This window comes from Mustela lutreola, chromosome 1 (assembly GCF_030435805.1).
Source record: "Mustela lutreola isolate mMusLut2 chromosome 1, mMusLut2.pri, whole genome shotgun sequence".
NCBI classification, from domain to species: Eukaryota; Metazoa; Chordata; class Mammalia; order Carnivora; family Mustelidae; genus Mustela; species Mustela lutreola.
Window position 1 is genome coordinate 164,477,711 of NC_081290.1, and position 25,878 is coordinate 164,503,588.

The 25,878-nt window shown below is 55.7% G+C and overlaps 2 protein-coding genes across 5 annotated transcripts; both read left to right on the forward strand.

Annotated features, from left to right (window-relative positions):
• Positions 1–143: 143 nt before the first annotated feature.
• LGI3 (leucine rich repeat LGI family member 3) lies at positions 144–14,138 on the forward strand. Of its 4 annotated transcripts, XM_059178568.1 has the most exons (11): positions 180–259; positions 3,545–3,725; positions 4,808–4,881; positions 6,080–6,160; positions 7,082–7,153; positions 7,874–7,945; positions 8,292–8,363; positions 8,455–8,526; positions 9,106–9,275; positions 9,434–9,598; positions 11,918–14,138. In XM_059178568.1, the coding sequence occupies exons 1-11, from the start codon at positions 195–197 to the stop codon at positions 12,733–12,735; spliced, it is 1,842 nt and encodes a 613-aa protein (XP_059034551.1). In that variant the 5' UTR covers positions 180–194; the 3' UTR covers positions 12,736–14,138. The 4 variants fall into 4 exon arrangements, with proteins under 4 accessions (XP_059034569.1, XP_059034551.1, XP_059034579.1 ...); XM_059178586.1 differs by lacking the exons at positions 3,545–3,725; positions 4,808–4,881 and having other exon boundaries at positions 144–259; XM_059178596.1 differs by lacking the exons at positions 180–259; positions 4,808–4,881 and having other exon boundaries at positions 3,697–3,725.
• A 3,469-nt stretch (positions 14,139–17,607) lies between these two features.
• REEP4 (receptor accessory protein 4) lies at positions 17,608–21,683 on the forward strand. The gene is made up of 8 exons (XM_059178641.1): positions 17,608–18,134; positions 18,936–19,008; positions 19,417–19,493; positions 19,588–19,708; positions 20,132–20,245; positions 20,633–20,768; positions 20,926–21,080; positions 21,183–21,683. Exons 1-8 carry the CDS (start codon positions 18,103–18,105, stop codon positions 21,249–21,251), a joined length of 777 nt encoding a protein of 258 aa, XP_059034624.1. The 5' UTR covers positions 17,608–18,102; the 3' UTR covers positions 21,252–21,683.
• Positions 21,684–25,878: the final 4,195 nt, after the last annotated feature.

The window sequence follows — 25,878 nt, forward strand, 5'->3', positions numbered from 1 at the left end:
AACTTGCCCTTGGGCAATCTGCGCCTCTCACCGTAGGTGTCTTCCTGGCGTTGGCCGCCTTTCTTGCTGGCACCTGCCCCTGCAGTCTGTGGCTTTCCCTGGTCCTTTGCCAGGTTGAACCTCTCAGGCAGCCAGGGGTCTGACCCAGTGCGGAGTCCACTACACTTCCTAGCAGAATTTCCCCTGTCACAGGGATGAGAGTCAGGAAGGGGAGTAAAGACACAGTGCCTGCAGACCCAGGAGGCCCTGCTGGAAGCAGGTGGGTGCTTTGGCATCAGTATGGGGGTTCGCATGTGGCCATTTCTCGAAGAGCCTCACATTTTCACTTCAAGTATGCCACCTGCCTGGTCTCTTCCCACATATCTGGTATCTATCCTCCCTTGCTGGTAGCCATTCTTTTCCTAATTCTGAAAACTCCGTCCCCTCTGGCTATACATTTTTACCTACTACTGTGTGGTTTTTCAGTCTTTGCTATGGGCCTGTTTGTAAGCTAAAGGCCTTTCCCACATGCTTTTTTTCATATTTATTTTAGGCTGAATTTATCCCCAGGCCATACGCTGTTGTTTTTCCAGTCTTCTTGTGGGCTATCTTTCTCATCTGTACCACCTCCTCTTCTGGGCTGGGAACAGTCTGCTCTGTTCGGGAAGGATCATCTCAGTGTGGGGAAAATCCGACCATGAGCTCTGTAAATTTAGCGGCTCATCTGGGGGCTCTGTTCACCGGGATGTGCTCGATGACCAGAGCATCTACATCTAAACCCTCAAGTTCAGCATTACTCGCTGCATTTTTAAGCCGGTGCAGCAAAAATTCAGCACTCTTTTGAGGCCACTGGTCCTTTGTCCAGCCCACCGTTTGGCCCTGGGCACACCTACCAGTTCCACTGTTACGATGATGGAATGGCCTGCATTGCTTCTAAAAGTGACTCCTTCAGATACTTGGTGGCTTTGGGGATGTACATGCCCTTGATGACCGGTGCAGTTTTGAGTGTTCTTAAAATGAACGTGAAGATTTGAATCTCATGATGTGAATGACTTTGGTAGGTTTTCTGCATCAAGTAAACAGTGAACTATTTTCAGAGATCAAGCGGAAGGCTTTTGATAGCAGATTCCACACTTGACACTTCTCTTTTGTGCCCAGAGAGCCCAGCACAGGGCTGGGTGTGATGACTGATGGGGTCCCAATCTCTTTGTTCCTTTTTTTTTTTTTTAAGATTTTATTTATTTATTTGACAGACACACAGAGAGAGAGAACACAAGCAGAGGGAGAAGCAGGCTTCCTGCTGAGCAGGGAGCCTGATGCGGGCCTGGATCCCAGGACCCTCAGATCACAACCTGAGCCAAAGGCAGACGCTTAACTGACTGAACCCCCCAGGTACCCACCAATCTCTTCATTCTTAAATCTCACCTGTTTGGTGCCACCTATAACTCTATCCCTCTGGGCTCCTCTTTTTAAACGCTTTGACCCTAAATTTCCCTCAAGAATACTCTTCACCCCATGCGATGCCCCTTCTGGACCTCCCCGCCCCTTCCAGCTCTTTCACCTCCCTCCTCAAAGCCGCGTCTATTGCTTTATTGTACTAAACCAAATCGACCCATGGTTGCATCCCTTCTCTTGCGTTCTCCTCCACTTGCTGGGCCGGGTGGTCTCTACAGTGCCTTTTCCCTTAGAACTTTCTAAGTGTCTAAGTCAGCGGCCCACCCTCACTCCTCTGGTTCCTGCTATTTTACTTCCAACACTTCACCCCAGTTCCTGTCCCTGGCCTGGGGTCTCCCTCGCACCTTGATCCTGCCCTTCCGTCAGGAGCTAGCCCCCAGCTCTCCAGACCTGGCGAGTTGCCCCGTCCCCATGAGGACCTCCACTCCAGCAGGAGGGCCTTCAGCCTCCAGGTTGCACAACAGCATGACATCTGAGCTGAGAGTGCCTGAGAAGCTCAGGGAAGGAGAGAGGGGAGGGAAGGGAATGTTTGCTCCCACCACCCTCCTCACCCCCCACCCCACACCAACTGTGTCTTTAAATATTTGCCGAAACCTCTAGCAGCAAGTGTCCTAGGAACAGTGTGTGTTGGTGGCTGGGGCAGGGCGGGGGGCGCGGGGATGTGGGGGGGGGGACGGTGGCGGTGTCTAGGGAGGAGGGGGAGGCGTCTTCCTCTCAAATGTGCAAATGTGTGCAGGTGCCAGATGTAGGAGACAGCTGCCTGCGGTGCCCACCCCTGCCCACCCCCAGCGCCCCTCTCCCGCCCCTGGGTTGTCCTGGCAACACTGGGATTGATTGGCTGACTCCCATGCACTGGGCCTGAGCCAGGTGGGCAGCAGGCCAGTGGGAGAGCCAAGGAGGACTGCAAGCATCTCGGGGTCCCTGCGGGCATCTCGGGGGGCCGCAGGGTCCAGCTGTGGGATTTGTCCTGATCAGGCATCGCGTGGAGGGCTTGCGGTCATCAGCTGGGGCTGAGAAAGGAGTCTCTCTTAGAGAGACGCCTCTGTTCTCCTCGCAGGTCCTCAGTCTCCCCTGCAGGCTGCCCTTAGGCTGTAATTCTCACAAGCTTTATGGTTTTTCTTTTTCTGTTTTTTTCCCTTCACTTGCTTTTGCCTGTTTGGAGGTTGGGGAAGGAAGGTTGCCCTCCAGTTTCATAATGGGAGTTCAGATGCTAGCACCTACCCCTCTGACACTGACCCAGTAGAGGTCTTTCTCTGGAAGCAAGGAGGGAGGGACCCTTAGCTGGGAGCTGTCCCCCCATTCGCCCTCATCCCACCCCAGTTCTCTGCTCTGCTGCAGACTTCTCACATGTTGGCATTTACTTAGGCCTTTTCTCCCTCCTGGAAATCCCACCCTCAATGCCTCTCCACCTCTCTGAGTGCCATCAAGCTCCGAAGGCCAGGGAAGGGTCAATGGTCTCTGCTCTGCCACCTTGCTGACCCAGGCTGCCACGCCCCCCCACCCCCAAATCTCCGGGCCTCCTGCTGCCCTTCATTTCCTCTGCCACTTAGACCTCACTGCTGTTCTCATCAGCAATGCGGGAGCTTCTCATTGCCCTGTCTTCCTTGGGGACTGGCCCTGAGACCATGGTTTCCTGAGGCTTCTTTGTACCTGCTGCAGGGCACAGAGCATGCGCACGGCCAGCATGTCATTATATGCAAGGATAAGATGGTCAGCAAGCGTGAAGGGGCTCCAGGGGACCGGTTGATAGTTCATTTCTTCTGCATATGGAGCTCTTGATGCTTCACTAGCCAGCTCTGCGACCCCGAACGAACGAATCCATCTTTCTGCCTTTCCTTTAGTGTGTTGGGCTGTGAAATGGGACTAGTCCCCCTGTCCTGTCCCCTTCTCCAAGCTGTTGTGAGGATCCAATGACATCATCAATCCAATTGTCATGATTAACATCATCTATTTCATCCCCCAAACAGCTCTTCTCCCTAGCTGAGAATAGGGCAAAGTCTTCCCCTTTCTGTCTGTCTCTGGTCTAAATTCCTCTGGGAGAACTGTGGGTGATGGAGAGCCCTAAGGTAGCCACCCCTCCTATGTGGACCTCCTCTTTTTTCCCTTCCAGCTCCCCTGCTGCAGTGTCTGGGACAAGAATCACTCCGCCTTTGTGCGCTGGGCAGAGCTGTGCCAGGGACGGGAGGGGACGGCTGCCCAGCTGCCCAGGCCTCCCTCCCAACCCCCATTGCTTGTTGTCCCACAAGCTGGCATGCGGAGGGCTGCACGGGCAGCTGGATGGGCAGTGGCAAGTGAGCATCAAAGGGACAGGGCATCCCTGGTTGAGAGAACATGGGCAGACGTAAGCTCTGACCAGAGAAGTCCCTGCTGGCAGAGGCTGGGCACAGTTGGGGACACATCTTAAACCCAGCGATCTCAGTTTCCTAGCCTGCTATGGAAAGAACACCAGACGGGCAGCCCATTCACCTGACTTCCAGGCTTCCCTGACCCTGTGTGAACTTTCAGCACAATCAGTCCCACACAGAGACCCCCAGGGAAGTAACACGGAGGAGAGCAGCAGTTCTCAAACATTTTAGTTTCAGGACCCCTTAACATTCTTTTTTTTAAAGATTTTATTTATTTATTTATTTATTTGACAGACAGAGATCACAAGTAGGCAGAGAGGCAGGAAGAGAGAGAGAGAAGAGGATGCAGGCTCCCCGCAGAGCAGAGAGCCCGATGTGGAGCTCAATCCCAGAACTCTGGGACCATGACCTGAGCCAAAGGCAGAGGCTTTAACCCACTGAGCCACCCAGAAGCCCCAGGACCCCTTAACATTCTTAAAAAAATTGGGGACCCCCAAGATCTTCTGTTTATGTGGGTTATATCTATTGATATTTACTATATTGATATTTACTGAGAAATTTAAAAGTATTAATCAATTAGTGAAAATTGCAATAATAACCCCATTCTGTTTTAACATATGTAACATGTCTTAAAAATGATTTTACAAAGCAAAAAAAATTAGAGATAAGAGTGTCGTTGTTTTACATTTTTGCATATCTCTTTATTTTTTTCAAGATTTATTTATTTAGAAAGAGAGAGAACATGAGTGGAGGGAGGGACAGAGGGAGAATAAGAGAATCCTCTAGTCAACTACCTCCTATGTGCTGTGCCCCACGCTGGGCTCTATCCCAGGACCCTGAAATCATGACTTGAGCAAAAATCAAGAGTCTTTGGCTACTCAGTGGACTGAGCTGTCCAGGTACCCCTTGCAAATCTCTTTAATTGCTGGCTTAGTTGAAGATACATGGTGTAGCCTCTGGAAAACTCCAGCGTACTTTTGTAAGAGTATGAAAGTTAAAAAAGTTAAATTAAGTTTTAACATTCTTAGGACAATTATTTTGATGTCAGTGACTCCCTGGAAGATTCTCCTGGACTCCCTGGACCACGCTTTGGAAAGCCCTGGTACAGAAGTATGACTCTGAACTTTGGAGTTGGGGCAGAGTGGGTTGAAATCTCTGTTCTGTCCCTTTCCTCTGGTACCACCAGCCTCACTTCTCTTATCTGTAAAAGGGGATTAGTATCATCTACCTTAAAAGGTTGGAAGGATTAAGCACGCAGAGTACACAACACACAGTAGATGTGACACCAAGCTGGTCTGCTTTCCTCTTAGTTTGGGCCTCTGTTTCCTCATTTGTGACAAAGAGCTGGCCTGGGAAACATCCAGGGCTCAACCCAGCTTCAACAGTCTGTGGTTGGGTAGGGAGAGCTGTTCCAGAATTCCACACACTCCCACTCGGACTCAGTGACAAACATTTCCCTTTTCAGCTCCCAGAGACACAAAGGCACATTCTGCTCACTGGCTCGTGGAAACACATGTGAACACAGCTACACACACATGTGGCTTAACACACTCATGAGCTCTTGTTTAGAGGATATGTCCCCTGAGGGTCACGGCAGATAGACACACAGAGGCACGGGGATCCACAATGCAGCAATGCCCCCACGAGGGGATAGGCGCCTTACGTGCAAGTGCCCGTGCAGAGGCAGAGGCAGAGGCGCACACATGCACAGTCATGCCAGCAGACGATGCTCTTGCACACCTCGCACACCTGCACTCGCGAGTGTCTCTCTGGGCGCAGGACGTGCAAGCAGACGCCGGCCCCGGAGACGTCTCAAACACTCCTTTCTTGGGCTACTCCCAGCACGGGACTCCCCCAGCCACCGCGCCCCACCCCGGCCCGCCCTGCGCGCGCCCCCGCCGCAGCCCGCGTCCGCCCCCGCCCCCGCCGGTCAGCCCTAGCTCGGCTCCGGGCCCGCGCAGCTCTCCTTGCCGGCTCGCGAGAACGAGCAGGGGTGGGGACGGAACCGGCGCCCGAGGGCCGGAGGAATCCGCTTTCCGCAGCGGGCAGCCGGGCTCCTAGCTGTGGCAGCGGCAGCCGGCGGCGGTGGCCGGGAGGTGGCAGCCCGCACTGGGTGGCGGAGAGCCGCGGGGCGGGGGCTGCGGCCGGTGGCCCGTGAGAGAGCTTGCAGGCAGCATGGCGGGGTTGCGGGCCAGGCGGGGCTCCCGGCTCCGGCTGCTGGCGCTGTCCACGCTCGGCTTCTGCCTGATGCTGCAAGTCAGTGCCAAGAGGCCCCCTAAGACGCCCCCCTGCCCGCCCAGCTGCTCCTGCACCAGGGACACCGCCTTCTGCGTCGACTCTAAGGCCGTGCCCAGGAACCTGCCCTCCGAGGTCATCTCTCTGTGAGTGTCCTGCCCTGGCTCAGGAGGTGGGGGAGCGGAGAGAGGGAGCAAGGCAAGAGCCTTCTGACAGTGGATGGGGAAAACCCCTGCTCCCCCTGCACAAAGTGTGGGGAGCAGGAGGACTCCAGGGGTCCTTAGGACTGGAGATTCAAGGCACCAGCCCTGCGGGGAGTTCTGTAGTCATGCAGGCTCAGCAGCCATGGCTGGGGAAAACAGGAGTTTAGGGCCAAGAATGAATCATCACCAGCATCAGCATCAATGAGACCTACTGTGTGCAGGGCTCTGGACACGGGGGGGGGGGGGGGGGAGGGGTTGTTTACAAGAGCATGTGGTCCCCTGCCTATCTGCCTGTGATGTCACTCCGAGGGCAGAAAGGCTTTTTGTAGGGGGAGGGAGGGTGGAAGCAGGGGGAGGGGTGGAAGGGACATACACCCACACAGTGCCCTGGCACTGGACCACTGCCTTGCATTGATCTTCCATCCACTCTGGACTGGGCCAGCCAGCCTGTCCCATGCAGTAAGTGGCCTCAGGGACCAGATGGGCTGTGTGGTCCTTGAGAGCAGGAGGCTAACCACCCCCCACGCCCCATTCCAGTGCCCCATCCCTCAACAGCACCTAGCACACGGTTGGCATTTGGATAATCTTGAAGGTCTGGGTAATGGAACCTTCTTTTTGGCTGACGGGGAAGCTCAGCCTGGGTTCACTGGTGCTCAGGGAGGCCGTAGGGGAGGATAGCCATGAAGAAAGGCAATGAGTTTCTGAAGGGAAAAGAAAGATAGTCCCAGGTAGGGTGCCCAGGCTGGTGAAATGGGGAGTGTCCAGGGTAAGAGTGTGGAGAAGCAGTGCCTTGTTCACCTTGGGTGCCCTTCTACCCCAGTCCCTGCATAGTCCCCACAGTACTGACTCCAGTGTCCCCTGCAGGACGCTGGTGAATGCCGCCTTCTCAGAGATCCAGGATGGAGCATTTTCCCACCTGCCCCTGCTGCAGTTCCTGTAAGGACGCTGGACCTTGGGGAAGGGCGGGTACGGGGTGGGGCAGTGGAAGGGGAAAGATCCTGGGCTGGGGAGAGGAGAACAAGTACAGGCAGCCATTGCAGGTTAAGAGGCAGGTGTCCCTTAAAATTCTGCTGGTAAGGAAAGCCACAAAAGGTGGAGCAGCATAGTCAGGAAGGGTGCAGGGAACAGTAGTGGGGAGAAGGAAGGTGGGGGGTGCTTGTGAAAACCAGCAGTGGGTATTTGGGGCCCAATGAGGAATGGACTTGCCCCCTCTGGAGACCAAAGGAACTGGGTGCAGTAGCTGGGTTGGTGCCAGAAGATGGACACTGCAGGGGACAGGGCTCATCTTAGAGACAGTTGACCCCCGGGACCAGGATCTGAAGAAGGAGCTGGGGGTCAAAAGGGAGGGGTGTGGGAGGGTGCGGAATTTTAACAAGGGATGTTCCTGTTTGAAGCCCCAGTCGCAGGAGAGAGTGCTTGTGAGTTACCCCAGCTCCTTTTCAACATGGGCTACCCTCAAGCTCAACACCAGTCTGACAGGGAGTGAATGAGCTGGGGTGAGGGTGGAGACAGAGGATGGACACAGACACAGAGATAGAGAGACACACTGGGGAAGGACCCCGGGACTGTGAGGAAGCCCCAGGGTGTGGTAGCAGTCTGAGGGCTGGCACAGCGGGCACACCCTTGGAAGCTCTAATCCGCTCTCTGTCTCTCCAGGTTACTCAACTCCAACAAGTTTACTCTGATTGGAGACAACGCCTTCACAGGACTGTCACACCTGCAGTACCTGTGTGTGTCAAGGAGTGGGGGAAACGGGAACCAGAAAGGAGGAGGGAGCCCCAGCCTGGGTGGGCTGAGAGGGCAGCTTGGATGAGGAAGGCTGGGGGCAATGGATAGGGAGAGCCCTTGAGTCCTCTGACTGCTGGACTCAAGCAGAAGGTCATTTCATCCATCCCTCTGCCTAAACCACCCTGTTCAGATGCCCTGTCACCACAGTCTTCATTCATGTCACCAGAATCAGAATGGAAGCCTGCCTTAGGACCACGGGCAGGAATCTAGCTGGGGCGGAGAGAAGTAGCTGATTGGGGGTCTGGGATACTGAGTGGCATCTACAACAAATTCTCATTGTCTCCAGCTTCATTGAGAACAACGACATCTGGGCACTATCCAAGTTTACCTTCAGAGGACTCAAGTCTTTGACACACCTGTGAGTACATCACGGACACACACGGGACCAAAGCCTTGCATCTCCTGTGGTCTTTGGCCTCAGTTAGGTGACCCAGGGGTCTCTCTTGCAGATCGCTGGCCAACAATAACTTGCAGACACTGCCTCGAGACATCTTCCGGCCCCTGGATATCCTTAGTGACTTGTAAGTCTGAGCCCTACCACTTTCGACAATGGCACAGAGGGGCACGTCCCTGGAGAAGACCATAAGTTCTTGAGAGCCTGGGAGGGCTTGGGTTTGGGGATGTCTCCTGGAAGGTTACGTGGATACAGTGTGTATGTATATGCTTCTTAAACAAGTGCTTTTAAAACATATGTTTGATTTGATCATACATTAATGCCCTATTGTATAGCCACAATAATCAGTCAGTATTTACACAAGAAAAAAAGCAACAACCCGGGATTGTGGAAGGTCTGAAGGAACTGAGACGCGACATAGTGGTGCAGGTTACACACTGCAAAAGGGCACCTCACCCAGGAGGCCAGCAGGGACTGAAACTCAGCCCCGGCTCCGCTGGCCAAACCCATGTCCATGGGGGTGCATCTAGCCCAAGGGGTACTTCTCTCTAATCTGTGCAAAGATGCCATGGGAGCAGCGGCAACCTTGATTATACCCACTTGCAAAAGCCCAGAGAGCCCCTGGGTGGGAGATGTGGGGGCGGGGGCGCAGAGCCACTGGGAGCCTGCTCCTCTCTGTGTTCCCTCTGTCACCCTCGCGATCCAGGGACCTGCGGGGCAACTCGCTCAACTGCGACTGCAAGGTCAAGTGGCTTGTGGAGTGGCTGGCGCACACCAACACCACTGTGGCTCCCATTTACTGTGCCAGCCCGCCCCGCTTCCAGGAGCACAAGGTGCAGGACTTGCCACTGCGAGAGTTTGACTGCATTACCACCGGTAGGAGGTGCCCCCCTCCCCCCACCGCAGGTCTCCCCGGGGTGCTCACAGGCACTACCAGAAGCAACCCCAGCCTCCACCATCCTGGTCCAGCAGCACTTAACCCCCAACAAGCTCTTAGCCTTCTTCTTCCCACCACTCACCTCTCATCCCTACAGATTTCGTGCTGTACCAGACCCTGTCCTTCCCAGCGGTGTCAGCCGAGCCCTTCCTTTACTCCAGCGACCTCTACTTGGCTCTGGCCCAGCCAGGTGCCAGTGCTTGCACTGTCCTCAAGTGGGACTATGTGGAACGGCAGCTTCGAGATTATGATAGAATACCAGGTACCTACCCCAAGCTGGTTTTGGTGGCCCACATTTAAAGGGGTGGAGAGGCGCTGGGCTCCATTGTTCCTCTTCACTGAATACCTACAGGTAGAGGCATAGATGAGACATGGTCTCTGCTCATAATAACTTTCCAGTCTTTGGGGAGAGGCCAATACATACACAGATAACATCCATATAATAGGTGGGTATGAGGAAGGAGATATGAATATGATGTTCTAGGACCACAAAGGAGAAGTGTACCCCGGGCAATCAAGGAGGGCTTCCTGGTGGAGGGGATGCCTGACTTGAGCCTTGAAGGGTGAAGGAAAGTCAGAGGTGATGCCCAAGTGCCTGGCTTGAGTAACTGGTTGGTTCCAGTGAACGAAGAAGGAGATAGGAGTGGCTAGTGAGCTCAGTTTGGGATCCACTGAATTTGAGCTGAGTCTAGAAGGCTGAGGGAGACTTAGCTCAGAGAAAAAATGTGGCAGGGGTATTCTGGCAGCAAGAACAGTATGAGCAAATTCAAGAAAGTGTGCAACAGCTTAGTGCATGAGTGCGTGCATGTGTAAACCATAAGGAGCTCATGTGACTACAGCATAAGTTTCAAGGTGGAAAGAGGCAGATGAAACCCAAGAGACATGAGGACCAGGTCATGGACAGGTTTTGAGCAGAGTGTATGAAACAAACCACCTGGTATTTTAGAACAGTTTCTCTGTATGCCATGTGGAGAGTGGCTTGGCATGGGGCAAGACATGTGGGCACATCCTTAGGGGGATAGGCAGGAGTTTGGACTGGGGCAACAGTAGTGGGGATGGAGAGAGAGAGATTTAGGATGGAGGAGTGAACTGACACAAGAGGAAACAAAATTTAAATTACCCTGTATCTCTGAAGGAATCTGAAGTCTTTATAAAAAAGATACCCTTCCCCCAAAAGAAGGATCCAGGGCCAGATGGTCTTCCTGGTAAATTCTAGAAAATGTTTACAGAAGGAATAACAGCAATCCTACACAAACTTAGAAAGCAGAAGGGAAGGGCTGACAGGACTTGGGACTGATTGGCTGTGGGTGAGTGAGGGACAGGGAGGTGTTGGGGATGGCTCCAGGCTTCTGGAGGCGGCAACTGGGTGGAGCCATGGATGGAAATTGAGAACATAGAGGAGGAAGAGCAGGAACAGGTTTGAGGGTAGATGTGTGCCCAGTCATGGCCAGCTGGATTTTGAGGTGCTCTTGGGTATGTGGGCATGGATGGTCTGAACTTGGGAGCTGGGGAGTCATGAATATCTGGGCAGGTGGAACAAGGCTGTCGAAGGGATTTGCGGTGACTGCCAGAGGCCTGGGGTTCAGCATGGGCTTTCTTCAGGGGGAGGGATGGGGAGGAGGAGGTGCATAAAGCCCCGCTGGGAAGGAGGAGACTTGATAAACAGAGACACCAGGACAGGTGAAGAGTGTGGCCCTGTGTGCTTCACGTGCTTGAGAAGAGGTCAGATCGATCTGGTTGTTGAACAGAAGGAGGTTCGTGCAGACATCCTCGTACCTAACAGCCCTTGCAAAAGTGGGAATTCTTAGGATAATGTGTTTTCGTACACAACTATCCAAACATCAAAGTGTCATGGTGTGACCTTGGCTCTATGACCTGGCTGTGGATGGGCTCAGTCTCTTCTTCCTTCCACTGCCTGGCATCTGGCCAGCCAGGGAACTTTGGGTGTCACTTAGACTTTGAGCCTGCTCCTGTCAATGTTAAATGGGCAAAATAACAGGATCCATTTCTGATGATCAGTTGTTCACACTCAGCCCAGGGGCTTCACACAATAAACATTCCATAATCAATATTATAGGTAAACACCCGGTCAATACGTAAGGACACCTGTTTTTGTTGTTGTTGTTGTTGTTTTTTTTTTAAAGATTTTATTTATTTATTTGACAGAGAGAAATCACAAGTAGATGGAGAGGCAGGCAGAGAGAGAGGAGGAAGCAGGCTCTCCGCTGAGCAGAGAGCCCGATGCGGGCCTCGATCCCAGGACCCTGAGACCATGACCTGAGCCGAAGGCAGCGGCTTAACCCACTGAGCCACCCAGGCGCCCAGGACACCTGTTTTGTGCTCCATGTCAGCTGATGTTTTAACCCTGGGGGCAAGAGTGGAGGGAGAGTGATGCTGAGAGTCACATGATCAGCTGGGAAAAGCCGGTGAAGTTCGGTGGGAGGGCCACTGTCCCCGAGAGTCAGGGTTCTGGGCCAGGGTCGGAGGGGAGTGATCCCCCCTCTTCCAACGGCATGGCATGGGGTGGGGGCCTGCAGGGCTGCCTGACCCTGCCTGAGGCTGCTTCTCTCCCTCCCCGCAGCCCCTTCTGCCGTGCACTGCAAGCCAATGGTGGTGGACAGCCAGCTGTACATGGTTGTGGCCCAGCTGTTTGGGGGCTCTTATATTTACCACTGGGACCCCAACACCACACGCTTCACCAAGCTGCAGGACATCGACCCACAGCGCGTGCGCAAGCCCAACGACCTCGAGGCTTTCCGCATTGATGGTGACTGGTACTTTGCCGTGGCTGACAGCTCCAAGGCGGGTGCCACCAGCCTCTACCGCTGGCACCAGAACGGCTTCTATTCCCACCAGGCCCTGCATGCCTGGCACCGTGACACTGACCTGGAGTTCGTGGATGGCGAGGGCAAGCCACGGTTGATTGTATCTAGCAGCTCCCAGGCACCTGTCATCTACCAGTGGAGTCGCACCCAGAAGCAGTTTGTGGCCCAGGGTGAGGTGACCCAGGTGCCCGACGCCCAGGCCGTGAAACACTTCCGTGCTGGTCGCGACAGCTACCTGTGTCTCAGCCGCTATATCGGCGACTCCAAGATCCTGCGCTGGGAGGGCACCCGCTTCTCTGAAGTGCAGGCCCTGCCTTCCAGGGGCTCCCTGGCCATGCAGCCCTTCCTGGTGGGCGGCCGCCGCTACCTGGCGCTGGGGAGTGACTTCTCCTTCACGCAGATCTACCAGTGGGACGAGGGGCGCCAGAAGTTCGTGCGGTTCCAGGAGCTGGCTGTGCAGGCCCCTCGGGCCTTCTGCTACATGCCTGCTGGCGACGCCCAGCTGCTCCTGGCCCCCAGCTTCAAGGGACAGACGCTCGTGTACCGACACATCGTGGTGGATCTTAGTGCCTAGAGGGAGCCCGGCTTCTGGGTCTGGGTGGCTGTGGGAGGCTGAAGGGAAGTCTCTCTGTGAGCAGCACGTGTGCCTGCACATGTGAAGACACGTGTAACCAACCTGCGTACACGGCCTCATGGACACCACCCCCCCGCGCGTCCTCCCTCCCACCCCCACCCATGAGCATGGATACACACTGTGGGTGGGCCCAGGGGAGCCACTCACCATAGTTGTCATCAGCATGGAGACCTGGAGATGTGCCAGGCAACTCAGCAGCCCTGTGCCTCTCCTGTGTGGACATTGGTAGCCCCAAGACTCTGTCCCCCTTGATCTGCTGCTTTCTCTGGGCTCTGGCCCCAGGGGAGGGGCATGGGGGAGCAGAACCACCCGTCCCATTTTTCAGCTTAGCTTTCCTACTCTGGTCTTTCCTGTTGGTGCTCCAGGGCTCTGTTTACCTGCTCACATCCGTACTGCAGCCTGGGGCCGCAGCCTCCATGCTGCGGGCCTCAGTCCCTTGCACTATGCTCCTTTGGCATGCACACGCAGACGCTGATGGACACCCTCAGTTTACACACATGCGCCTGCTAATTCTCCCACTTCTGTGTGCACACATGCAGATGCAGGGCGGCCTAAAGAGGCTCTCCTTCATCAACTTGGCTCTCTTCTTGGAGGAGGCACATGGTCCCTGCGCTCCTCGGCTCACTCATCCCTTATGTGCCCACCCTGTAGCTGATAAGGACGGGAATAGTGGTGCCAGTCTCTGGGCACCAGCTTGATCTGGGGGCTTTGCCCCTCTGCCCAAATCAATAACAAAGCAGACCCTGAGCTCTTCTTAGGGTTCTCTCTGTTCTCCCTGGAATTTCCTGCTCTGATCTTGAATCCAGCTCACCTGGGGATGGGAGACCACCCAGATAAAAGCGTTTCAGCTTTTCTTCACTGTGGCTGCCCCAGCTTTCTGACCACCCCCTGGTTGAACCCCACCTTTGGGATGTGGACATTGAGCTGTGTAGGCTCTGTAAGGTGGGTCCCAACGCTGGCCCGAACCAGGGCCCCCGGCAAGCACCCTAGCCAACTGGGCCAGTGCCAAGAGTGGAGGAGGGCTAGAGAGCATCCTGGAGATCCCAGGACCTCTCCAATCCACAGAGGCAGGCCCCAGGAGCATTGTGTCTTAGTGTGAGCTGAGGGGTGGAGGGGGGTGAGGGTCTGTAGAGGCAGGACCTGGGAGCCAAGCTTCTGCTGCCCTCTGCTGTAGGCTGGGAATAGGCAGCTCGGAGCTGCAAGGCCGGCGGAGAAGGCATGGGGTGAGGTGGGCAGAATTCCCTGTGCCCAGACTCTGTGAGGGCCCACTGATGGTGGACGCCCAGGGGCACTTGGGGGCAATGTCGTGACTTCACTGCTGCAAATAAAAATGTCCCACCCCATTATTGGCTCTCACGTGTCCAATGGCTACTGTTGGAGGTGGCTGTTTCTCTCAGAACAGAGCCAGGGCTGTGTTCTCTGTCCCTACTGTCTTCAGGGGGCAGTAGCCTTCAGACCCCCCTCTTCCTTGCTCTCTTTCAGAGGAGAAAGTGGGCACCCCACAGTCAGCTTGTGCTGGGGTCAGGAATTCATGATGATGATGACATTCAAATATGGGTCAAGTGTGACTAGTCTCTACCACCTGGGGCTGACTCATGGCCCAAGTGTTTCTTCCTGGAGATCACAGACTTGGGGCCCATGGAGACTGGAGTCTGTCCTTCCATCAGGTCAACTCCAACTAACAAGGCCAAAGACAAGCTCAGCAGTCCCTCTCCATTCTGTTCCATTGCATCCAGCTCTTGCCTGAGGTGGGAGTTTTCAAGCAAGTGTGCTGATTTCCCTGGCCCTGGGTTTCTCCTCTGTCAAGTAGATACTAAAACTTAGTCTATCATTTCTTGATCCTGCCACTTAGCGGCAAGGGCAGCCTCAACATGTCATTGAGTCTATTTGTATCTCTGTTTTTATCATCGATGAAATGTGGATAATCAAAATACCTGGCTGACAGAGTTAGTATGAGATCTAGATGCATGAAATATATGATACATTCATACCTGGAAAGCCGTTGGAATAATGTGTCTGACACAGCACTGTGACTTGTCTTTAGGACTCTAGTCTTTAGGACTCTAGGAGATGCCGAAGGGGCTCAGAGAAGGGTGCTTGCTGGGAAAGGAGGAGGTTGATCTTTGGGGAGAACTCTGTCTGCAGACTAGGGCTCCTCACCCATCAGTCTCAGAGACCCTGGCCCTCTGTCTCTCCTCTAGTGTCAGGTGCACCCCCAAGCTTGCCCCTGAGCACCCCCTCACCATGGGGAACCTCATGGGTGCTGTGTCTGGGCTTCCACCTCTTCAAACCACGTTCATGTGCTCTTGGCTTAGCAGATGTCCCTCAGGCCCCCCAGCCACACTGTCCTGGGAATTCCTGTCCTGCTTCTTCAAATGGGGAATGGACCCTCATGCTGGGCCAGGAAGAAGTTGCGGGGGGAAGTAGGTTGAGTGTCCCAGACACGTTGGTACTCTGTTGCCAGGTAAAAAGATAAACATTTTGTCACTCCCCCGGAACTCCCTCCAGGGTGGGAGACCCTACTACCCTTGAGTGCCCAGCTTTCTGTACATGGGGAATGCGGCCTGATGTATGCCTGCCTGGCCACCTGCCCTGGGGGTCATCAGCGTGTCCAGAGAGTTGCCTAGCAACCCAGGGTAGCTGGGTGACTGTGTCAACATCTCACGACCAAAGGCGATGAGAAACAGAGTCCACTCACTCTACACCCCTCAGCTGCACACCCCTCCATGTTGAGCCCTGCTCTCAGGAGCAGACCTCTGCTGTCCCTTAGATTCCCTAAGCGCATTGTCTCCATGTGAGAGACCTTCCCTGTGGGGATGGTCTTTTTTTTTTTTTAAGATTTTATTTATTTATTTGACAGACAGAGATCACAAGTAGGTAGAGAAGCAGGCATGGAGAGAGAAGGGGAATAGACTCCCTGCTGAGCAGAGAGCCAGATGCAGGGCTTGATCTCAGGACCCTGGGATCCCAAGACCCTGGGATCATGACCTGAGCCAAAGGCAGAGGCTTTAACCCACTGAGCCACCCAGGAGCACCCCGTGGAGATGGTCTTAAAGAGGGCCCAGGAGAGCTCTTCGCCAGCAAGTGGGGGTAGGTGCTGGGGTCAGGTGACTCTGGAAGGCAGCCAGGGAGGAGGTGGCTGTGCAGCAGGTACCAAAGGACCAGAGGTGCGCACACACACCCCGTCAGCCCAAGCACACTCACCTCCTGAGGATCGGGGCTTCCTTCCCTCTTCTGCAACCCCCTGCTCCTCCTGAGCTGTCCCCCAGGAGTCAGTCACATCCTTCTGCTCCCAGGAGACAAGGAATGTGTCTCCTCAATTAAGCTCAACATTCATCTCGATCACATTGTTTGGGCCTAGAGATGGGTGGTGGACTTTGGCCCTTGCAGTCTCTTGTTTTTCCAACATAAGGTAGGAGTGAGGCCTAGTGTGAGGGGATGGTTAGATGGGAAGAGGGAGGCCTCAGGGCAGTTTCTCCTGTGGGTCGGTTTCACTGCTAGCTCAACACCACCAATAAAATGGATGATAGTAATTAAGACTACATCATTACCTGGTGTTTATTTATTCCCAGGAAGCCTCCTTTCCCTGGCCCCCATCATTACCTATGCCATCCTTTCCATAGATGATGGGTGTTAACTATGGCTCTAATAAAAATTAATAACTGTTCAAGTTTCCCATCCGCATGGCTCAGGGTAACTCTGCTGTCTCCTTCACCTCAGCCCTGTGAAACAGAGGGGGTGGCTGCCCAGGGTGGAGAGGTATGGTCCCTATTGTCAGAGGGAGGATCGGGGCACTATGCAGAAGAGAGAACAAAGAATGCAATCCTAGTATAAAGTTCTAGAAGCAACAAAGCTTGCCTTCTCCTTCAAGCCTCCCACTTTCTTTCCTTTATACCCCTGCCCCTAGAGGAGCTTCTCTGTTCCCTCTCCCCTTCCTGGGCTGTGCTCAGAAGACTGATCAAGTGGAGCATTCACTCATCATCCAGTAACCAATGCCACAGAGAGAACTTATTTCCTAAATGGTAAAAACAAACAAACAAACAAAAAGGTTGGAGGGGATCTTCATAAGGGTCAAGACCTTGCACACAAAAATTAGCTACAAAGTGGCAATTGTTGATATGATTCAGCTCTCAGGGATGTTTGTGTTCTTGACTCACAAGGAATAGAACTTCAAATTTCTGGTGAAAAAGGCATGGGTGGGGGAGTGGGGGCAGGGGACTCTGTCTGGAATCTCTCAAATCATCATGGTCAGCCCACCCAAATAGGTGGGCTCTAGAGAGGTATCGCAGAGAGAAGTCAACTCCTGAAACCCACTCTTCAGGGTGACTCCGGGGAGAGGGCAGGGGGTGGGGCGCGGTGATGAGTCCCTCAGATTCCCTCTCCTACTTCTTCTCGCTTTCGTCCTAGGTCAACTCAGTGTCTTCGGGGCGCTTAAGCATCTCCTGACCCAGGGCTGCAAGACCTGGATCTGTTGGCGCTCAGCCATGCCTCCTCCCACTTGTCTGTGAGCCTGGAAGTGGGGCACTGCACCCATCCCATGCCTTTTCCCATTTTACAGAAGGGAAAGACAAGGCAAAAGGGGGAAGCCAGGGAAGAGTCGCGAGAACTCTGGACTCCAGGTTTCCTTCGTTTCCTTTTCCCCACCTTTTTTGCTGCCGTTTCCCACCCCCTAATCTTTCCAATTAGGGCGGCCGCTCACCTACTGGGCCTCATCCACGAGTAGGAGGCGCATTGCCCCTTTAAGGGGGCAGGCCGCTGGCTTCCTTGACCTTGCCCCGCCCCCTCCGGAGCCTCACTGCGCCTGCGCTAAGCGCCGGAGCCCTGGGGTTGGGCAGAACCTAGTTCCGTGCAACTTTCAAGTGAGTTGCAAACTCCGCCCCGAGGCCGCTACCCGTGGCAGGGCCCGCTGAGACCGCGGGGACCCGAACGAGCGAAGGCCGTGACCGCCACCCGCGGCCCGGGACCCGCAGCAGCGCCACGGCGAGAGCCGAACACCTGGTTCCCCGCAGCAGGAAGTGCGGGGCTGAGCCGTAACTGCCCCAGGAGCGCCGCGAAAGAACGCACCCGCCCTTACCGGCTCCCAAATCGGTTTTCCGAGCCCCGGCCTCCTCGCTTCAGCCCACGGGTCTCCCCACTCTTCAGGCTCCGCGCACTGCTGAGTGGTGGGGTGGCGGGCTCACCTCTGCCAAGGGGCAGCCCGAGCGCCCCTCTGGTTCCTGCACTTCCACTAATTACCCCATCCCAGCCCCGCGTGAGCGTCCCTCTGGTCATCTTGCGGAGGTTCCCCCTTCGTGCCGAGGCTGCAGGATGGTGTCCTGGATACTCTGTCGCCTGGTGGTGTGAGTATGGCTGCTTTCAGACTTCCTCTATCCCCAGGAGCCAGAGCGCTCCTGAGGTGGAAGATTGATGGGAACCTCTGGTGGGAGAGGGGGCACAGCGCCCTCAACTCTCACCACAAGGGTTAACGGACCTGCGGGCACGCACGTGCCACCCGGCACCCTCGCTTGTCCTCCATCCCCAAAGTCTCCTTGGCTCCTGGCGACCCCTCCCGCAGTCACACACACTGCAGACAGGGCTGTGGGACCGAGGCCCTCACACCGGACTGGCAGCCCCTTAGCAAACGCAAAGTGTTGTGGCACCTTGTGGGTGGAGATTCCAGGTGCCTGCTTCCCATCTGAGCAGTCACATGACTCACTGCCCTGGCCTCTACCTCCCCACTCTGTCCTCCTCTCACCTTTTAGTATTCCAGCACCTGGCTCCTATATTCCTGCCTGCAGCCTGGCAGTGCCAGGTCTGGTGGCTCTGGGCCTGATTGCATGCCCATGGGAGGGGACGGCCTGGTGCTCTCACCAGCTCTGAAGCCTGCCTCCCACCCACCTGTGTGTGGCTATGTGTGCTCCCACTCCATCATGCACCCATAGGGCACCCGTGCAGGCCTGGGCAGGCTTGGGGTGTTTGTAAACAGCAGGGTGGGGAGGTGGCCTTCAGGGCACTGACTCAGGCACAGGTTGTGCAAGCCAAGCAGGAAGAACGGGGTAGGCCCTTGCCACTGCACACCTATGAGGGAGGTGGCCATCTGGTGGGGGGCAGGAGGACATGATGGCCCTCATCCTCCCACTCTTTTTTACCGGCTCTTCTAGGTTGGTGTTTGGGATGCTGTACCCAGCGTATGCTTCCTACAAGGCTGTGAAGACCAAAAACATTCGTGAATATGTGAGTGTGGTTGTGGGCAGGAGGGTTTGGTGTAGACTGGGTGGGACGACAGCCTTAGGGGTATGGTAGGACTCGGCAAGGTGGGGAGGTTCGGAACTGGCCTCCCTTTCTTCCAGGGGCATAAGCAGATGGGATAGCCTGAGCAGAGTGGGTGCGGTTGGACGGCAGGCTGTGGAGGATGCCTGTGCAGAATCATATGGGTGAAGCTTCTGGGGGGGTTGGGCAGAGACAATCATATGGGTGAAGCTTCTGGGGGGGTTGGGAGTTTCTCAGAGACAGCTCTCTGGGGCCGGCCAGGAGCCGGGAGAATGCAGCAGCACAGGCTCTCTGGAATCTCGGGTCAGCTTGGGACAGGGGAGTTGGCTGTGCGGGCTCAGCTATTGGCCTCTGACCGCCACCCACCCCCAGGTCCGGTGGATGATGTACTGGATAGTCTTTGCACTGTTCATGGCGGTGGAGACCTTCACGGACATCTTTATTTCCTGGTATGCATGCAAAAGGTCTATGGGCAGTGGGGAGGTGAAAGGCCACTCTCAGCCTGGACCCCTGGCTGACCGTGCCCACCCTTCCCTTTGACAGGTTCCCTTTCTACTATGAGATCAAGATGGCCTTTGTACTGTGGCTGTTGTCACCTTACACCAGAGGGGCCAGCCTGCTTTACCGCAAGTTTGTCCACCCGTCCTTGTCCCGTCATGAGAAGGTACTTCATGGGAGTTGAGTAGGGAAACATAGGGGTGGGTGTGAAAAAGAGGGCCCTAGACTTGGGGTTCCGGATACTAGGTAATAATCTGGGTTCTAATCTGGGTCCTGCTGCTGTTGAGCTGTGGGACTGACCTTGACATAAACTAGTCTTCTTTTTCTCATGATAAAGGCAAGCACGCGGGAATGACCATTCGAGGCTGTGAAACACCAGCTTGAAGTTGTTTTGGGGATGGTGGGAGGAGGCTGTTTGTGGTCACTCACAGAGGTGTGGAAATGGGTGGGTGGGGAGCTCTTGGTGTGGCTGCAGGGGCCCTGGTGGGTGGGGATGGGCAGGGAGACACGGTGCGCAGCAGAGGAGTGACTCAACTGTCCAGCTGAGCTCACCTGTCCCAACTGCCCCCCTCTTTCCTGTCTTCCACAGGAGATTGACACCTGTATTGTGCAGGCCAAGGAGCGCAGCTATGAGACGGTGCTCAGTTTTGGGAAACGGGGCCTCAACATTGCTGCTTCAGCCGCTGTGCAGGCTGCCACCAAGGTGCCCTGGGCCCCAGCCCTCCAGCAGCACCCCCACCCCCAGTGCCTTTTGGAGGGGTACAGCTCTCTGTCAGGGAGCCAAGAGAGAGCACCTGACCATACCAGGGAACAGGGTGAGGGGTGACAGGTGGGGTGTTGGCAGGAGGACGAGCTGGAAGTTCAGACTTCTGGCTGGGACAGTGACCATGAGCGCTTGTTCCTGCTCTCTGGACCTTCATTTCCTGTTGGTGTTGCAAAGGCATGGGGCTAGAAGGTTACTGAGCTCCTTTCAGTTCCTTGGCCTGGGCCCCTTCACCTCCCTGAGCAGCTGTGCTGGCTCAGACCCCTTTCTGTTAGGATCCCCAACCCCATCCCTCCAGGTGACATGGTGGCTCCCCGTCCCCTGCAGAGTCAGGGTGCACTGGCCGGAAGGCTGCGGAGCTTCTCCATGCAGGATCTGCGCTCCATCCCCGATGACCCTGCTCCCACCTACCAGGATCCCCTCTACCTGGAGGACCAAGTCCCTTGCCACAGGCCACCCATCGGTGAGTGGGAGAGCGATCTGGAGCTGTTTGTTCTCAGGGGGCTGATGCTTCCATGCAAGCCATGGCTTCCCCAGGGGTTCGAAGAAGGCCCTGGCTTGGCCTTCCCACTATGGAAATGCCCAGCTTTGCCTCCCCAGCCTTCCCCTCCTCAATACAGGGTACCGGGCAGGGGGCCTGCAGGACAGTGACACCGACGATGAATGTTGGTCAGATACCGAGGTAGTCCCCCAGCCACCTGCCCGGCCCCGAGAGAGACCTCTGAGCCGCAGCCAAAGCCTGCGTGTGGTCAAGAGGAAGCCGCCGGTGCGGGAGGTCAGTGGCAAGGGAGGCATGAGGGAAGTGGGAGGGAGGTGTGCTACTCAGGTACCCAGGGCCTAGACATTCTCAGGTTGTACCTGCTCCCTCCCCACCCAGGGTACCACCTCGCGCTCCCTGAAGGTTCGGACAAGGAAGAAGACCATCTCTTCGGACATGAACAGCTAGGGTCTGTGGAGCCTGGTCCAGTCTTACCTCTCCTGCCTTATGAGGCTCTGGGGGCCGTTTGGAGGAGACCTCTGGTGGCATGTCTGATCTGTCTAAGGCAGCTGCTCAGGCTCTGTCCTCCTGGCTCCCACGCTGCTGGGACCATACACGGGGCTATACCTGTAATGTACCAAAGTGGGCTGTGCCCAGGATTCTATTTATTGCCTTTTTCCTCCTTCTCCCCTTCTGGGTGTGTGGGACCAGAGCCCTTCCCAAACCTCTGCAAGTGAAACCAAAAGTCCACCCAGCCATGTTCATTCCTTCCTGTCCTTCAAAGTACTTGACAGCCTCCTTCAAGGCCCTGTGTGTGTGTGTGTGTCCTGGTTGTGTGTCTTGTGTTGCTGAATGTGGTCAGGTTTATGCACGTTTTGGTAAATAAACACAAAAAAGTGTTCTGCGTGTCCTGGTTTGTATTCCTGGTGCTCACAATACACATTATTAGACAGCCTGCTATAGGCCAGTCCCAGTCCTAGGATGGATGAAAGGACAGACAGACTGCCAGAAGGGCCCAGTCTCCTGGGGGAGGGAACCATTGATGTATAGTTGTGATGTGGCGAGTACTGTCACCAGAGGCTCTTGGAGACCTCTGAGAACACAGATGGGGGAGTGGGGTAGGAGGGAGGACACCCCTGAGACCGTTCAGAGCCCAAGACTAGAGTCAGAAGGAGATGGAGTTGGACCTTGATGGGAAGTAGAAGCCAGTGGGAACAGAGGTGTGGAGGGAACACGGGCAGCACAGTAATCTCCTGGGGATTAGCTGGAGCTGTAAACAGATTAGGCCGGAGGAGGCCACCTTCCTCCATGGGCCCATGGGGGTCTCTAGGCAGCTGTAGGGGCCCTAAGTTCCTGTAAACACCCAGGTTGGCCTTGGGAGCATTGCACCTCTTCAGAGTGGCCGCGAGAGGGCAGCAGCTGCCAGGGTCTGGGCTGCCCCTAGCTTCCAGGTCAAGGAGGGTGGGGTTGAGAGGCGGGCCAGAGCCCTGCCCCAGAGGGACCTGGCCGCTGGCTGGCTGGCTGGCTGGCTGGCTGGCTCTGGAGAGACGATGCAGAATTCTGGCCTGGCCTCCAAGGGCCCTCTCTGCTGTTCCTTCCTGTTGTTTGCGGTCCTTGGTCCTGTCTGCCCCATCCCCGGAGTCTCCCCTGTTCTGAGATCCAGGCTCTTTGCCAGAGCGAACTCTATGTCATCCCTGACTCTAATCCCTGAGATAGCCCGGGCTGGCTTCGCCCCCTCCTGACCCTGGGTGCTGGTCTCACCGCAGTGTCCCACATCTGTTCCCCTCAGCCCCTCGTGCCTGCTCTTCTTCCCACTTTTGATGAAGCAAAGAGGTGGGTGGGAAGAGGGGAAATGTGTGTGTGGGGGGGTAACCCTGAGTGACCTGAGGAGTGTGGATTAACTCTTGGTGTGGGGATTATCTGGGTTTTATTTCGGGAAGGCACGTAATCGGCTGGGGTGGTTTAGCTCCTCACATACTGATGTTCAATGACTTCCTATCTAGGCATTCCCTTGCATCATGGTGTTGCCTCATCTCTGCATGTATCCATTCAAAAAGTCTCTGGTGCGTCTCTCCCAGGTGCCAGGCCTGTTTCGAGACACTCAAGATGCAGAGTCTAGGAATGGCTAGCACTGAGGACGTGACTACCCAGCCCTGCTCTGAGCCCCTAACGTACATGTGCTGAATCTTCCCCACAACCTCCTGAGGCAGGTACAATGATCACAGCGCCCCTTTACAAATGGGGGGACAGGCACCGAGAGGACAGGTCATCTGCCTGAGGTTACACAACTGAAACTAATAAATGGCAGAACTCATCTTGGAACCAGGCAGTGTGGCCCCAGAGTCGGTGTGCTTCCCCACAGCGCAGGGTGAGATGAGGCAAAGACAGGGAGATGGACCCATGTGGAACATCGGTCTCGTGCCTGGCCTTGCCCTGGGCATTTTTAGACACGGTCTCCTTAAATCCTCCCAGTGAGCCTGTGGGTAGGGCTTTGACCCATTTCTCAGACAGAAAGACGGAGACTCGGAGAGGTGAAACAACTTGTCCCGGGTCATGTTGCCTGCGCGTGGGGGTCCTGTCTCATGAGGCAGGATGGCCCAGAAGTTGCTGTGGCAGACCTGGAAAGGCGGGACCCAGCCCCCGGCACTGGGGGTGCACAACAGAGGAGTGTGCAGTGACTGGGCAAATGAGACATAGGCTCAGAGGAAGGGGCACTGGGGGAGGCCTGAAGCTATGGGGGTGTTGAGGGAGCTGGAGTTTCCCCTGCCTTCATTCCTATAATGGGCTTTAGAATGGACAGCAGAGTCCCCTGGGCCCCTGAGGAGAAATAGTGACTTTTCTCAGGTGCAAGATCTTCGTGTTATGCCCACCCCTGGCCTCCTTGCTAGCCCGGCTGCCCCACAACTCCTGACTTTTCCGACCCCTGAGTGCTCACGTTCATCCGCTCATCCAGCTCGGCCCTGGAGCTTTGTAGCAGCGGTATGAATCTCCCGGCCTCTGAATAGCCTTTCTTTCCCAGCCCCCACAGTCTTCCTTACAGACCTGCTTTCTCCAAGAAGCCTTCCCTGACTTGCCAGCCCCTCCTCAAACTCCCAGGTCTCCTATCTCTGGCCTGCTCCCTGGTCCTGGGTACACTGTGGGCTGTGTTGGTGCACGCATCGCCCTTCCCCTCCCTCCCGACAGGCCTCCTCTAAACCTTGCTTTGTATTTGCCCCCTTGTCCATCAGACTGTCTCATAGCTCCATGCTGTTCCCCTGACCCAATCTTCCTCTTCCACCCAACTCTCTGTCCTATTCCTGTTTGCCCTGTGCTCCCTCCCCACTCAGACACCGCCTGTCCCAGGAAGCCCTTGGCCAGCATGCCCCCTGCCTCCTGGGGGTTGGTGGCTTGTCCAGACCACACCATATCTATTCTTACACGGACTTCTGTGTTGCCTTGAGCACTTCAGATTGTCTGCCTGTTCATGCGACTTCGTAAAGCACAGACTTGCTGTGCTGCACACTTTGTATCCCAGGCTGGAACAAATGGTGGTTTAGTCAAAGGGAAATACTGTCATACGTGTGTGTCTCAGTGGTGAAGGCCCACTTATTCCCTGGCCTGCCAGCTTGAGTGTTACCTGCTCTGGGAAGCTCCCCCCACTTCCCAGGTGGCACTAGAAGCACCTTGTCCTCTTCTGTAAACATGCCACCTCCAGGAGTCACACCGTGGTGCCCTGCGCCGGGCCGGACATGTCAGAGGCCCCCGAGACTTCTGGTACAAGAACAAACGCACTGAGTGACTATATAAGGTCCTCGAGGGCAGAGATGGCCTTGTGCTTTCATCTTTGCCCACTCTTTCTCCTCGGTGCCGGTCACAGAGCCTTGAAAATGGCAGGTTCTCTAGAACACACATTTGCCAAATGGCTGCTGCAAGTTATGTGGGTTCTGAGACGTGCAGAGCCCAGAGGGGAAGGGACGAGGAGAATTCCAAGTTCTGGGGCATTTCTGGCCAAGCACACACGCAATCCTGAGACTGCAGCATTGGGTATAGCCTGGGCCTCCCTCAGAGCCTCCCGTGTCCCTCTGAGAATCACAGAGATCTCTGCCGCCCTCTGTGTGGGGTTCCTGGCCCTAGGGCCTCTAGGCTCTGGCTTGCTGGCAGCCCTCAGCCTTCTATTATCCACCAGGATGCCCAGGCAGATCAAGGCTGGGCCTCCGTTCCAACTGGCCTGGAGCAAAGACATGCTGGGGTCTGTGCTGGGCACTGAGGAAGATGAAGGCACTTGGGCCAGGCCCCTGAACATGCCTCAGCTGGGCCCAGGGACTTGCCCCTCTCAGTTTGCACCCTGGGCTGACTCTCCAGCTTCCCCGTCGTCTGCCTGGTCTGTGTGAGGGTCTTTTCCATTGCCTCCAGTTGCCGGGTGTGTGTGGTCCTGAATTCCTGGCCTCCCCTTTCCTGCCTCCACACCGCCCCACCTGCTTTCAGACCTTGAGGGGCTCCTCCCTTTCCCCTCCCTCTTCAGCTCCTGTCTGCATGTGATCCTTTCATGTCCATCCAGGTCTCTGTTCCTGCCTCTGGCCTCCATGTGCCCTTGGCTCCTGCTGCGGTCATAGCGGCCACTCTGGGGCTCAGGAAGTTAGCCTCCTGCTCCAGCCCTGCCCTGGCCTAGGCCAAGTTGGGGAGTCTGGGCTGGCACTGCCCCGCCCAGGAGGGGGTCAACAAAAGCTCCCAGGCTCTCACCCTTTGTCCCCCATAAAGGTCAAGGACTTGCCAGGAGGTCCAAGTGCTGGGTAGGGGACAGAAATCCCAGCAGGAGGATGGTGCCTGCTACTCAGGAAATCCTGGGGGCCAGATCTGGGTTGCTAGGCAGAAGGTCCTGAGCCTGGGGCAGAATGAGGTAGCTTTCTCTACCGGGGTGGTTAGGCTGCAGGGGAGAGGAGGTTGGGGGAGGGAGGAGGAGCAACGGGGAGGTACAGACTGAGAAGAGGAATTAGGTCAGAGATGTGGGTGGGTGGGCACGAGGGGAGGGGGCATCTGCTCCAGAGCTTCCTCCTGGCTCCAAAAGCATCTCCAACACTTCCCTTCCTCTCCCCCTCACCCCAGGTCCTGGGAGAAT

Excerpts from the sequence above, each read along its gene's own strand:
- LGI3 (XM_059178568.1), top strand. The coding sequence starts at position 195 with ATGAGAGTCAGGAAGGGGAGTAAAGACACAGTGCCTGCAGACCCAGGA. Across the intron at positions 9,276-9,433 it reads GTTTGACTGCATTACCACCG|ATTTCGTGCTGTACCAGACC; the intron begins GTAGGAGGTGCC and ends TCATCCCTACAG. Across the intron at positions 9,599-11,917 it reads AGATTATGATAGAATACCAG|CCCCTTCTGCCGTGCACTGC; the intron begins GTACCTACCCCA and ends CCCTCCCCGCAG.
- REEP4 (XM_059178641.1), top strand. The coding sequence starts at position 18,103 with ATGGTGTCCTGGATACTCTGTCGCCTGGTGGT. Across the intron at positions 19,009-19,416 it reads CCAAAAACATTCGTGAATAT|GTCCGGTGGATGATGTACTG; the intron begins GTGAGTGTGGTT and ends ACCCACCCCCAG. Across the intron at positions 19,709-20,131 it reads CCTTGTCCCGTCATGAGAAG|GAGATTGACACCTGTATTGT; the intron begins GTACTTCATGGG and ends TGTCTTCCACAG.